Source organism: Cydia strobilella, chromosome 5 (assembly GCF_947568885.1).
Source record: "Cydia strobilella chromosome 5, ilCydStro3.1, whole genome shotgun sequence".
NCBI classification, from domain to species: Eukaryota; Metazoa; Arthropoda; class Insecta; order Lepidoptera; family Tortricidae; genus Cydia; species Cydia strobilella.
In genome coordinates, this window is record NC_086045.1 from 6,182,768 (window position 1) to 6,197,048 (window position 14,281).

The 14,281-nt window shown below is 37.0% G+C and overlaps 2 protein-coding genes across 3 annotated transcripts in view; both read right to left on the reverse strand.

Moving 5' to 3' along the window:
• LOC134741377 (glycine receptor subunit alpha-1) overlaps window positions 1–12,363 on the reverse strand; it is a 66,050-nt gene extending 53,687 nt beyond the window's left edge. Inside the window, exon 1 of one of the 2 annotated variants that reach the window (XM_063674138.1) lies at window positions 12,134–12,363. The gene's annotated coding sequence lies outside the window, so the exon portion shown is untranslated. The remainder of the gene's footprint in view (window positions 1–12,133) is intronic. The other variant, XM_063674139.1, reaches the window with a different exon arrangement.
• Window positions 1,722–7,070, reverse strand: LOC134741353 (uncharacterized). Its single transcript, XM_063674107.1, has one exon. It carries the CDS (start codon window positions 7,061–7,063, stop codon window positions 1,760–1,762), a length of 5,304 nt encoding a protein of 1,767 aa, XP_063530177.1. The 5' UTR covers window positions 7,064–7,070; the 3' UTR covers window positions 1,722–1,759.
• Window positions 12,364–14,281: the final 1,918 nt, after the last annotated feature.

The window sequence follows — 14,281 nt, forward strand, 5'->3', positions numbered from 1 at the left end:
ATTGTAGGTTAAATTGTATTCGAAAAAATGGTAAAATTGTTTTTAAGTTTTAGCAATAATTTACGTTAATTTGTCTCGAAAGTAGTTTGTTTTTAATGAAATATGTAAATAATGTTTAGAATGAAACTAATTAAGCATGGGCCACCATATGATTTAGAGATTGTAATTGAAATATTAGGTTGAAAGTACGATATTACCAAAGAATGTAACTAGATATAAATTGATTTGTTTTGACGATATTTTTGTGTATTTGCGTAGGTGGAAGTATAATATACCTCTTTAAGAGTATCTAAAAGAAAATTGTTTACAATTTTGACTATTAGATGAAAAATTTGGGTGTTTGGAAGGACAAAGGAAGGGCACTTAGCTCTGGCAATTGCTTCGACGCGCAGGGTGAACTTTCGACGTAGCACTGCACTGCACTCCACAATCCAGCCAAGATTTACTCTTCAGTCTTCATCCAGGGACAGGAATCTTCTAGATGTTACTGCATACGCGCCCTTGCTGCATACGCGCCTTTGTACTATCGTACTTTCTTGATTTTTCTTGGTTTTTCTTGATTTTCGTAGGTTCCCCACATGGGCCAACAATTAATGTATCGTAGTGTACATTACGGGGCCTTAATATACTTATTAAAACCCAAAATTATATTTTTAAACTATTTAATTGACGATGAACGTCTTACATGGTAGACATGAAATGATGCAAGGGGTGGGTAGGTATATAAAATTATTAATGGCGGCGCTGTAAGCGCCTATCGAAAGTTGAAGGCAACGAATCTTCAATCGTAGTCCAGCTTCAGGGATCTGAACAAGCGGTTATTGATTCCCCATACAAATTTCCACCCCACTTTTCACACCCTTAAAAGATGATTTTGGTTATAAAAGCTATGTACTGTCCCGGGACTCAAACCATATCTGTACCAAATTTCAACGAAATCGGTTCGGCGGTTTAAGCGTAAAGAGGAGTTCTATAAAAAATCATTTTTTTTAATTTTGTTTTTACTTAGGAATGGTGTCAATGTTGATACCATAAATGAATTCAGCACCCCCGATTTATACGAAAACGATCCCAAACCCGGCCTAGCAGCTTCACCGATGTAGATAATCAAGATAAAAATGAGCCCTAAAAAAACCTTGACGAGCGGATATCTCAAAAACTATACAAGATATCGAAAAACTTGACTGAATAAAACTTGTAACAAATTAAATCTCTTTTCATTTTGTATAAGTGGCCAAGTCGCTGAGACGCATAGTTTCTGAGATATAATCGAAAAACCGAAAAATGGAACCTTCAAACCCCCCTCTCCCCCCCAGCACCAGGGTTATGGCCGGGGACTTTTGATATGTTCATCGAACTAGTCCAAACAAAGCTACGAAGTTAAAAATTGTGTTCCTTGCATTTCCCTGTATACCTTTTTTTGGGCATTTATTTCCTGGCCTAAAAATTAAAATTCATTTATTTCGAGTATCTGTGACTCATAAGTACATAATACAAACATTAAACCAACTGTATCGTAGTGTACATTACGGGGCCTTAATATACTTATTAAAACCCAAAATTATATTTTTAAACTATTTAATTGACGATGAACGTCTTACATGGTAGACATGAAAAGATGCAAGGGGTGGGTAGGTATATAAAATTATGAATGGCGGTGCTGTAAGCGCCTATCGAAAGTTGAAGGCAACGAATCTTCAATCGTAGTCCAGCTTCAGGGATCTGAACATCTTCCCGCCTCGTTGAAAGGAACAGCCTTTCAAAACTTCAAGTCCTCCGGTGATGGTAGCGGGCAGAGGCGAACGAGTGGTCGTCGTACGCATCCTTTTGTTGTGGTTACGTCTGCAACCCTGGCAACACCATCGGCTCCCGGGAACAAGCGCGTAACTCTTCCAAGGCGCCAGCATAGCGGCGGCACGTATTCTTCATGGAGCAGAACCAAGTCACCCACATTGAGTTTGGCAGTGTTTGTTCTCCATTTGGTTCTCTCTTGTAATTCGCATATATATTCTCGCTGCCATCTATTCCAAAAATGCTGGCGTATCTTTTCTATCCTAGCATAACGTTGAAGAGACATCTCCTGGCGGTTCTCCAGTGCAGGCGACGGCAGTGCAGTCAGTGGTCTTCCGATTAAGAAGTGCCCTGGAGAGAGGGAAAGGAGGTCGTCAGGGGACGTAGACATGGGGCACAAGGGACGACTGTTAAGAATAGCTTCCGCTTGCGCAAATAAAGTTCCTATCTCCTCAAATGTCAAATGACTATTGCCTATTACACGTTTTATATGGTGCTTTGCGGATTTTACTCCGGCCTCCCAGATACCGCCGAAGTGAGGTGCGTAAGTTGGAGTGAATATAAACTTTATGTATTCTTGATTTGCAAAATCAGACAAAGGTTCCTGATTAGCTTTTATAAATTGACCTATTTCTTTAGCCGCGGAGACGAAGTTTCGACCATTGTCACAGAATATTTCCGCAGGCTTGCCTCTTCGCGCAATGAACCTCCTAAGAGTCATTATGAAAGCATTTTTTGTTAGATCACTAACCGCTTCTAAGTGTAAACATTTATAGCGTAAACACACAAACAGACATAAATAGCATTTTATTAATTTAGCACCTCTACCCTTTCTACTTAAAATGTAAAAAGGTCCCGCAAAATCTAAACCTACTGATATAAACGGAAAGTCCGCATTTATTCTCTGAGCTGGGAGATTACCCATTTTTGGGGTCAGAGTCTGACCGCGAGCACGCCTGCATCGCATGCAATTGTTTACAGTGCGCTGAGCAAGGCGTCTTCCATTTATTGGCCATATAGTTTCCTTAACAAGGGACAGCAATAATTGAGGAGGCGCGTGCATATTTTTTATGTGCACATTAGCAAATATAAGTTTCGATAATCGATGAGACGCGTGAAGCAAAATTTGGTGCTTCTTTTCATACGGATAATCAGATGCATCGATTCGACCGCCAACCCTAATCACCTTATCGTTATCTAGAAAAGGTGAAAGCTTTAGTATTTTAGATTTAGAGCTCAACGGTTTAGACTTAGTAAGCATCTCGTTCTCATCTTGGAATGATTGTTTTTGAGCGACTAAACAGAGAAAGTTAAACGATTCTTTCAACTCGTCAACAGTTAAGACACCTACTCGCTTATTTTTAGGATTTTTTAGATTAAATATCATTCTTTTGACATATGCAAACGTTCTTTGCAATTTATTTAGTGTAGAATATTTTTCGAAGTCTACGATGGGAGTTTCTAAATTTACAACATAACATTTAGTTTCGGGCAAGTCATCAATTTTAAGATTATTTAAAATTGGCCATTTGGATTCATCTTCAGTTAAAAATGTGGGGCCAAACCACCACAGATCCAGCTTTGAAAGCTGGCAGGCATCCACTCCCCGCGAAATTAAGTCAGCTGGATTTGCAGAGGTAGGCACATACCTCCACGTTGATTCTTTAGTCTTTTCTAAAATTTCATTTATGCGATTAGCTACAAATACCTTTAGTTTAGCAGATTTATTGAGCAACCAGCACAACACGATACTTGAGTCGCACCAATGCACGACACGATCCGGTTTGTATCTTAGAGAGTCTAGGACTGCCCTGCTGAGCCTGGCAGCCAGCAGCGCAGCACCAAGCTCCTGCCTCGGCATGGTCGTAGGCGACAGTTGGGCGACTTTCGATTTAGAGCATAGCAGCCGTACAGTGACGTCACCGTTTTCAGACACAGACTTCATATAAATACAGGCACCAAGGGCCGACTGTGATGCGTCACTGAAAACGTGCATTTCAATCAATTTTGGTGAATCACATAAAACTCGCCTATCTATTTTGAGATTTTGTATGAATGGTAAGTTTTCGACAAATTTCTCCCACTCCTTTTTAATGAAATCAGGAACAGGTAAGTCCCAATCTATTTTGAGCTCCCATAATTTTTGTAGAAGCATTTTTGGTTTAATTATGCATAGACTTAAACAACCTAGTGGGTCAAAAATTTTAAATGAGTTTGACATAATGTATCTTTTAGTTATGACATCACTCGGAATGGGATCTTTTACAGGAAAGCTTAACTTATCATTAACTGGGCTCCATCCTAACCCGAGAGTGCTAGTTGATTCACTAATGATTAAATTTTCTTGTGTATTTATGTTAGAATCTTCAAACAAAGATGATAAGTTACTTTTGTATTTTCTTAAATTAAAACATCCTGTCTTTAGTGCCTCAGAAACAGATTTTTGTATATATTTTAGTTCGTGTTCAGTATTAGCTCCAGTGATCAGGTCATCAACATAGAAATCTCTTTGTATTATAGTTTTGGTGAGCTGATCACTCTGCTCCTCTCCGACTTGAAATAAACATCGCGTGCTCAAATAGCTCGCACTTCCGGTACCGTAAGTGAGAGTATTCAATCGCAGCGTTTTAAGGGGGCTGGACTCATCTTCTCTCCATACTATCAATTGCAGATTTCGGTCATCGTCGTGAACTTGAACCTGGCGGTACATTTTCTCGATATCACCAGAGAGAATGTACCGGTATTGTCGCGCTCTAACTAGAATGGAGAAGAGAGAGTCCTGGACATTAGGCCCCACCAAAAGAATGTCATTGAGTGATTTGCCAGAGGAGGAAGCAGCTGACGCGTCGTACACGACGCGAAGAGATGTAGATTCACTATTTTTAAAAACAGCATGATGGCACAAAAAATAGTTAGGATTTGGTTTGAGCAAGCTAGACTCAGACAGATGGCCTAGCTCTGCATATTCATTTATGAATGTAGTGTATTCGGATTTCAAGGTCGGATTTCGCTTGAATTTTCGTTCCAAATTTAAAAATCTTCTTTTAGCTAAGTTGTAGGAATCCCCAAGACATTCAGGTGATTCAGTTAACGGCAATTTAACGCAAAATCTACCGCTTTCTAGTCGTATAGTGTTAGTTAGGAAATGATCTTCACATTCCTGCTCATTTTGATTTAAAATATTTTTGTTAGGAACCTCTTCGGTCTCCCAGAATTTAGTTAGCATATTTTCAATATTTTGTTGTGATTTAGTGATAATTGCATGATTACAATTAATTTTATTTTGATTTTTGTTATTTTGATCGTTAGTATTTTGATTTTTAGTATTTTGATTTTTGTTATTTTGGTTGTTAGTATTAGTATTTATTCGTCCGCATATTAACCAACCCAATTTAGAATTTCGTAGTGTAGGCATAGAGGGACCCAGAGAACGCTTTTCGGTACCTAGGATGTCCCAGAATATGTCCGCGCCGATCAAAATCTCGACCTCGCCTGGTTGGTTAAAATCGGGATCCGCTAGCCGGATATGTTTAGGTATCCGTAGACTTTGGACATCTACTGGACGTTCACGTATGTTGCCTGTTAGCTCCTTTAGCACAAAGCACGATAAGGCAACTTTATATGGATTATTTAGTGAATGAATTTGCGTAGTACATCTTTCGACAATGTTGTCTACACATTTATTACCGGCTCCTATCAGATTTATGCAGTCGATAGGATTCGATTGTAATGACAATCTTTCTTTTAACGATTCTTTGATAAATGAGAGCTCACTTCCGTTATCTAAGAAAGCTCGTACTCTTTCTTTTTGATTTGTTTTAGGATTACACACTTCGATTATTGCAGTAGACAAAAGCCCTCGGCTATTGTCTAAGTCAAAAAAGTTTACCGCTGATGATGTGTTGCTGACCGTAGCAGCATTACTTATTATGCCCGAACTAGGCTCGTGAAGCAAGCTGTTGTGCCTCTGTTTACAATCCCGACAAGGACCTCCACGACACTCATTGACCGGATGGCCTTGCCTAAGGCAGTTGGCACACAACTTGTAATTCGCGACGTCGGCTAATTTGTCTTTCATACTTTTAGCAGCAAAAGTAGGGCAATCGTATATTCTATGGTTGTCGCTACATATTATACATACAGCAGTACCAGGTGTATAATGATTTTGTTGAAAATTTGGCTTTGATTTTTGATAAACACCTGCAAATGATTTTATTTTGTTATTGTTGTAACTATTATTTTGGTGATTAGGTGCTGGCGGGCTTGGTCGCGACGTAGAAGGTAAAAATTTAGAAGTACCGGTCTCATGTTTGTTGCGATTTAGTGCCTCAAGGACGTCCGCGCGATTAATTAAAAATTTATGAAATTGATCTAAAGTAGGAACGTCATCGAGCGTGTTACGGTACTCTTCCCATTTTATTAGAGTTTGGCCGTCTAATTTAGACGTTAACATGAATATAACAAGCATATCCCACTTGTCGGTCGGCTGTCCCAAACTCGACAATGCTCTCAAATTTTTAGTGACATGATCGACTAAGAAACGAAGTGCCTTTTCGGACTCACGGGCGGGCGCTTGTATGTTAAACAGTGAACTTAAATGGTGGTTAACGAGCAACCTTTTATTATTGTAGCGATCACCCAGTAATTTCCAGGCTTCTTCATAGTTAGCAGAAGACACTTCTAAGTTAGAAATAATTCTAGCCGCATCCCCCTCCAAGTAGGATATGAGGTAGTGAAATTTATGTATAGGCTTTATACGTTCATTTTTGTGAATAAGATTTTCGAATGTATCACGAAACTCAAGCCAGCGGAAATAGGCACCATCGAATTTGGAAATTTGTATTTGTGGCAATTTAAAGCCTTGATCCTGATGATCGTGAGTACATTGAGCAGGCACAGGAACAGCGCCCGAATTGCGTCGTTCCATTTCGATCGTACTGAATTTTTCAATTAATGTTTTGGCTTTTGCAATGTTTGTAATAATATTTTGCTCAATCATCTCGCGTTCATCAAGCTCAGTCGATAATTGGTCAGCATTCAGGACCTCAATCTCATTCTGCACTGTGTCGAACTTGGATGACAAACCCTCAAGCTTGCTAAGCTTAAGACTTAGCTCAGCCAATTCAATATTAGAAATATCCTCCTTTGTACTCAACGTATTTATATAAATTTTAAATTTAGTAATTTGTCCTTTAATTGAACTTCGCGAAACAGTTAATTCTTTCAAGCGTTTTGCGGCCAAAGCCTTTTGTTTCTCATCCTCGCTCGACATTGTTATTTTTTAGTTTTACGACTTTTACGTAAAGAAAAACACTTAACTATAAAAAAGATAACAATAGGTTTATCTCACGCTCCTCACTACGGTGTACTTGCCGCTGGAAGTCCGGCTGTGCGAGCTCAGCTGACTGGTAGCTTCTTGATATTTTAACTGGACTTGCTACGCTGAACCGCACCGTGACGATTCTGGAATATTCGGCGAAATACTTTAAATACAATGAAATTATTATTAAATGAGGTCAAAATGAGGGCTAATTGAAAAGATGAAACCAATTTGTAAAGTATTTGTGAATTGTAGGTTAAATTGTATTCGAAAAAATGGTAAAATTGTTTTTAAGTTTTAGCAATAATTTACGTTAATTTGTCTCGAAAGTAGTTTGTTTTTAATGAAATATGTAAATAATGTTTAGAATGAAACTAATTAAGCATGGGCCACCATATGATTTAGAGATTGTAATTGAAATATTAGGTTGAAAGTACGATATTACCAAAGAATGTAACTAGATATAAATTGATTTGTTTTGACGATATTTTTGTGTATTTGCGTAGGTGGAAGTATAATATACCTCTTTAAGAGTATCTAAAAGAAAATTGTTTACAATTTTGACTATTAGATGAAAAATTTGGGTGTTTGGAAGGACAAAGGAAGGGCACTTAGCTCTGGCAATTGCTTCGACGCGCAGGGTGAACTTTCGACGTAGCACTGCACTGCACTCCACAATCCAGCCAAGATTTACTCTTCAGTCTTCATCCAGGGACAGGAATCTTCTAGATGTTACTGCATACGCGCCCTTGCTGCATACGCGCCTTTGTACTATCGTACTTTCTTGATTTTTCTTGGTTTTTCTTGATTTTCGTAGGTTCCCCACATGGGCCAACAATTAATGTATCGTAGTGTACATTACGGGGCCTTAATATACTTATTAAAACCCAAAATTATATTTTTAAACTATTTAATTGACGATGAACGTCTTACATGGTAGACATGAAAAGATGCAAGGGGTGGGTAGGTATATAAAATTATGAATGGCGGTGCTGTAAGCGCCTATCGAAAGTTGAAGGCAACGAATCTTCAATCGTAGTCCAGCTTCAGGGATCTGAACACCAACATTTATGAGGTGTTTCTCATAAACATAGTTTTTTCTTCAAGTTTGATAAGCTAATTAATACCTTACTAAATTGTCGTTTGTTCAATATTTAACCTCTTGGATTTGACTTCACTTTGAGGTAGTTACATGGAATTTTTACTTTTGTATATTTGCTATTTTTACAGAAATTTGTCTCCCACAGATAAAACCACTGTCAGAGGTTGGATTGGAGAGACTTCCTGACTACCCAAGATAGAATCCATTTAATTCGTAAAACTTATTCGTAATATGATATTCTTAAAAGCATAAAACAAGTTGTGAAAATGGAAATGCAATTGTGACATTGTGGAAAACGGCAAGTGAAGATTATCAAATTTGTTCATAAGTTTTTTAAGTACAAAATGAGAAAAATCAAACAATCATATTTTTCTATATGATTTTATTTTTATTTTATATTATATACAGATTACTGTGAAAAAATGAACTGCTTCTTAATTAGCAAAAGTAAAAAAAAAAACCAGATAATTCACTGCTACTGTTTTACTGAACCACTCCTTATAGAAATTAACAGTGATTCGCTCGTGTCAACGCCGCAGCAGTAACATTGCAACAATATTACAGCTTTTAGGTTATCCGCGAGTGTTTTCGGCTTTATCTAGCTAGATCAAGATGGAATGCGCATACGTCAGTAATTTCGCGTCGCGAATGAATTACGTGGCACGTCAATTGTCCAGTTGAGCTCAATTGTTTCCCGGATGCACAAGTATTGCCGTGGCCAGAGATGGGTGGAAGACCATGAAAAATGGCGTGCTGATTAAGACATCTATACCCTACATTGGGTGAAAAAGGGTAAAAGAAGAGAAATGGGTGGGTCACCTTTTTTGTGTTTTTATTCTGTCCCTTTGTCCGAGGGACAAAGTGGCCAGTTTGTTAGAAGAAATGTTATGTCACGTTGTACTAGGTAACATGTGTAGTAGAAGTTTCTGATAACTACCACAGGAATGCATGTTTGGTAAATTGAAATAGAAATTGGTACCGTAAATTGAGGATGTAAAGAGTAGTTTTACCACTGGACAAGTAACAGCAACCACGTCAACGAAATGACACAAAAAATTTATTAACCCTAATAACGGTACTTGCAGAAGGCATCAAGTCATGACAGCAATAGTTACACTAGGGATTTTTGTGACGTTATTATCCACGTTCGATACTAGGACACAAGGGCTGCTAGTCCCTTAAATGATTACTTAGTCCAAGGCTTGCAGTGGACTAAAAGCGTGTGTTGTGAGACTTGTGAGTTGTTGGAAAATTGAATCGTCATTACTAATTTACTATTCACCAAGCTTATTATTACCGGAATGAATGGATAAACATATTTGGGTAAAGTTTTAACAGGGTGTTTTTTCCACATTTGTATGGCAATTTTTTATTTTTAGAAAATCAGATTATAATAATCGTTTTAGAAAGGGATTTCAACAATAAAAAATATAATGTACGAGGCACCACTCTACTTCTTATAGTTCTGGACGTTTAAATATCGCCATTTGTATGGCACTATCAGCCATTTTTAAGGCGCTTTTGGCATGTAAGTGGCATTTTTTCGACATTCTACGGGAGTATCAAAATTATTATGGCACTATTTATTATTTTTATGGCATTTGTAAGGCCCTGACGACATTTGTATGGCACTTTTTCGACATTTGTATGGCACTGTGTCGACATTTGTATGCCACATTCGACATTTGTATGGTCAAAGTAGCCATACAAATGTTTTCATACAAATGTCTACAAAAATGTTTTTTGTAGCCATCTTTCGTACATTACTTATGTAGGTAGGTACCCGATTGACGTATTTATTAATCAATATCATAATATTCTTACACCATATTGACAACTGTTATCATAAGAGTCCGTACAAATTTAATGTCGTAGCGATCGTACCAAAATACGTCGCTGAAGAAAATTAACTGTTCTTTGATCAAAAATACCGTCATTGCGTCCACTACCGTTGGAGATTGAAGCCCAAGTAATGTACTATTGTATCGTTAATTAAAATAGACAGCCCAGATTTAGGGAGGAACCCTTGAGTCATAACAAAAACAGTGCCGCTTGGGACAACCACAAAAATGCTTTCCCGGTTTTAATAAATAACGCAATATTTTTTATAAATAAGTAGATCGATTCTCTAAATAGTTAGCTACATAAAGGTTATAAGTATTTGATAAAACGTTGCATACATACAAACTTATTTTTTTTTTGCCGAACCAAACCGCATGTAGGACACGTGAAATAGCAGTAGATCACAAATGATACATACATAAGGAACATTAGTATATATTTTATTAATATTGTCTTCGGTTACCGCGATAGTTACTCATGAAATAAAACTATGAAAACGGATTATATCGCGTATATTGAATTTATAATACATCCCGACGTTTCGAACTCTTTACAGCGTTCGTGGTCAACGGGTGACGGGTGAATATACGCGATATAATCCGTTTTCATAGTTTTATTTCATATATTTTATTAGTTTTTAAATATGTAATGAAAATATGCCCATAGCAATACGGTTCGTTCAATGTATTTGTCCCATTTACAGTCGCATAGAGTAAACCCTCCAGTGAATGAACACCCCCCCGTGTATGAACAAATTCACGTTTTTTGTCTAAAATAAGAAATATAGCAAATTCTACCACTTGTCGCATTTTTGCTTATAACAACTTTATTTCCTATGCAATGGCAACCCGTGATAAATTTATTTTCAACCAGTTTGAATGTGACTGGCGTTTGAAGTTTACGTGTTTCTGGTTTTGAAGTTTTGTATGGAAAAATTTGATCCCAGATAAGAACAGTGTACGTTTGGGGCTAGGTTAATCTGTGTAATAATGTCCCCTAATAGAACTCGACAACGTTACATTGCCGGTCTGCTCCGACTTCAAGTACCTCGGTTCGCTCGTACAGTGCGATAGCGATATTGACCGTGACGTGAAAAACCGGATTAGCACAGGATGGATGAAATGGCGACAGGTTACGGGAACCATTTGCGACGCCCGTATGCCTCTTCGATTGAAGGGTAAAATTTATAAAACGATCATAAGACCTGTCGTCATGTATGGATCAGAGTGTTTGGCCCTAAAGGTGACGGATGAAAAGAGATTGCATGTAGCGGAGATGAGAATGTTGTGGTGGATGTGTGGCGTGACGAGAATAGATCGGATAAGGAATGAGTATATAAGAGGAAGCCTGAAAGTTGCACCCATAACAGAAAAAGTAAGGGCAAATCGCCTAGCGTGGTACGGGCATGTGATGCGGAGGGATGAGTCATGTGACGAGAAAGGTATTAAGAATGAATGTGGAGGGAGGTACGGGGAGAGGAAAACCGAGGAAAAGGTGGATGGACTGTGTGAAAGATGATATGAAACTAACGCAAGTGAATGATGAGATGACGGGTGACAGAGAGGTATGGAAGAAAAAGACATGCTGCGCCGACCCCAAGTGAATGGGACAAGGGCAAGCGAATGATGATGATATATTATATAATTTCGATATTATCATTCATCTTAATTTTTAGTTTTAATCCTATGTTTATGGCAGTAAATTTACTGTGACTACAAAATTTACTATGACAATAACCCTCTAAACACTCTATTCTCTTTAGTACAGACTAAAAACTTTGTAGAGACTTAATAATGGAGGTACGATCTTGTATTTAGTGTTCGTGTATAAAAATAAAACACCCGCGTTATCAACTAAACACCTAGGTACAGCTAGTTTCAGTCTATACAAATATAACTACTTAGAACTTTAGTTCTTTCACCCTTCTGGGTTGCAACGAGTGCCAAATAAACCGATTCAAACAACTACATAATTTACGTAGTACATATACATGTACATGTACATTAAAGGCGATTCGATATATTCAAATCTACAACTACTTAATATAAAAAAAATTCTTAACAAAAATTTATTCTTACCAGCACAATATCATCATAAAAACTGAACAATCCTCTTCAACACTTAACTAAAAATTCTTGATATCAGACACAATTAAAACTGAAATGTCAGTGAAATCATTATCACTCATTATTTTCATTACATGAATATTGTTTATGTTATGACCGACGCCAAAATTTAAAAACACATTATGAAGTCACGCACTTGAAAATGCTAATATTCTCACGCGACACAGGATTTTTTTTGTATCAGGCGCGCTTGGGGCCGCACGGTGGTTTTAACTGAACCCCGTTGCAAACCTTGCGTGTTAGTACACCCACCGCCCGACTTGACAGGAGTCGCCAACCTTTTTGAAACAGAGTTAAAAATATGGATATGATTTTAATTAACAATATTATTGGCACAGAGCAATAGTCCTGTGAAAACCAAAATAACTTCATTTTATATTTTATTTTTTGATCTTTTTAGCAAATTATTGTTCGATTGAGAGAGAATGACAAATGACGAAGAAGAACAAAAAACGGTAAAATTAAAAATCACAATTTTGTCTAAAAAAATTCTACTATTGTACAACTCAAATGTGTTTCCATGAAAATTAACAAATAAATGCTGATGTCATTGAATAGTTTCTATGGCAACGAGAACAGCAAACATTAAATAGAATATTCACAATAAAATAGAATATCCTCTCGAATGTCAATTAAACAGAATGTGAATGGATGTGAACCTCCTTTTTTGTATTCTTTGTATTGTTTTCTGTAATGAGGTGAGCAATAAAGAGTATTTGTATGGTAAAATATCTACGGATTGACAGAATTCCAGTATGATTAGCATTGCGAAAACATTGCAAAATGTCGGTGTATTGTGCCATGTACAGGTGCTTGTCAATTTCAAATGAGACTACACCAAATTTTTATTATCTCTGCCATAGGGAACATACACACGTTCATGTGTAATTACATATATGTCGAGCGCACATAGATGCTTAAACAATTTATGAACTAATACTATCACGTGTCCACCATTTGTCATACTTCAGAATTACAATTATTGAAATCTACTATTATAGTAGATTTCAATTACTTTTTAAGTGGACGACCGCTTTCCATACAAACGTAGTGCCCATTTTCTTCTATAGATTTGACATTATGGAAAATATTTTTACACAAGTTATTGTATATTAACCCGTGGAGCGCCCTAGTGACACACATGTGACACTAACAAAATTTGGCCTATAGCGCCCTAGTGAGACACGTGTGATAATACTTAACGGGTTCGCTCTCATTGTCCAAACCATTCTGTAGGATTTGTCAAGTTGCCACACGAAAACGAAATGAATTTAGTTTGCTTATGCACTATACCAACATGATAATGGCTATTATATTAAATCAATAGACAATTTTCTCTGCTTTCGAATGGTATAATTTGTTCAACATCTTAGCACTATTCCATCTATTATAACTAAGGTCGTAAATTTTTCTGTTTTTCAAAATTACGCCGGCGCTATTCGGTTTTTGAGTCGGTAGGTATCGATCGTTCGACGGGTTAACCATAGCTATCCGTTTTATTTTTTTGATTTTATTATTACTATAGAAGTTAGGAGCGAAAAACAAATTCCATAATTTTATTTTATAATAATTAAAAAAAAACTACAAAAATCAAACAGCTGTGATAAATATGCATCAAATTATGTAAAATTATTTACTTATCCAGAGAGGAAAATGGGGCTTAAGTTTGTACGGAGAAGCAGTCGTCCCCTTAACTCTTATTTTTTATTTTAAATTCGTATTATAGGTCTGTAGCTGCTACTCCACGAAATTCCGAATAAAAATATAGACTTAACATTTTAGGACATCATTTTAATAAAATAAAACTAGAATTCTTAAACAAAAGACCCCTAATGGAATTAAATGACTAGCGGGGTCAAGGTTTATTTAATTGGAAAACTGAACTTCTGAGCAATGAGCGGCGAATATTGTTTTTTTTTTTATTTCTCTTGTGGGAAAATTTTCTGTACATTATATGTAGATAGAAAATAGCTTTTCCTTCCCTAAGGAGTTTAAGGTTTCAAATGTATTTTTTTTATTATGACGATTAGCAACGCTGCCGTGTCAGACGTATCTCTGCTATCTTTAGATAGCAGAGATACGCCTAACCAGTGCAAAATG

Coding starts and splice junctions, on each gene's coding strand:
- LOC134741353 (XM_063674107.1), bottom strand. CDS start 7,063: ATGTCGAGCGAGGATGAGAAACAAAAGGCTTTGGCCGCAAAACGCTTG.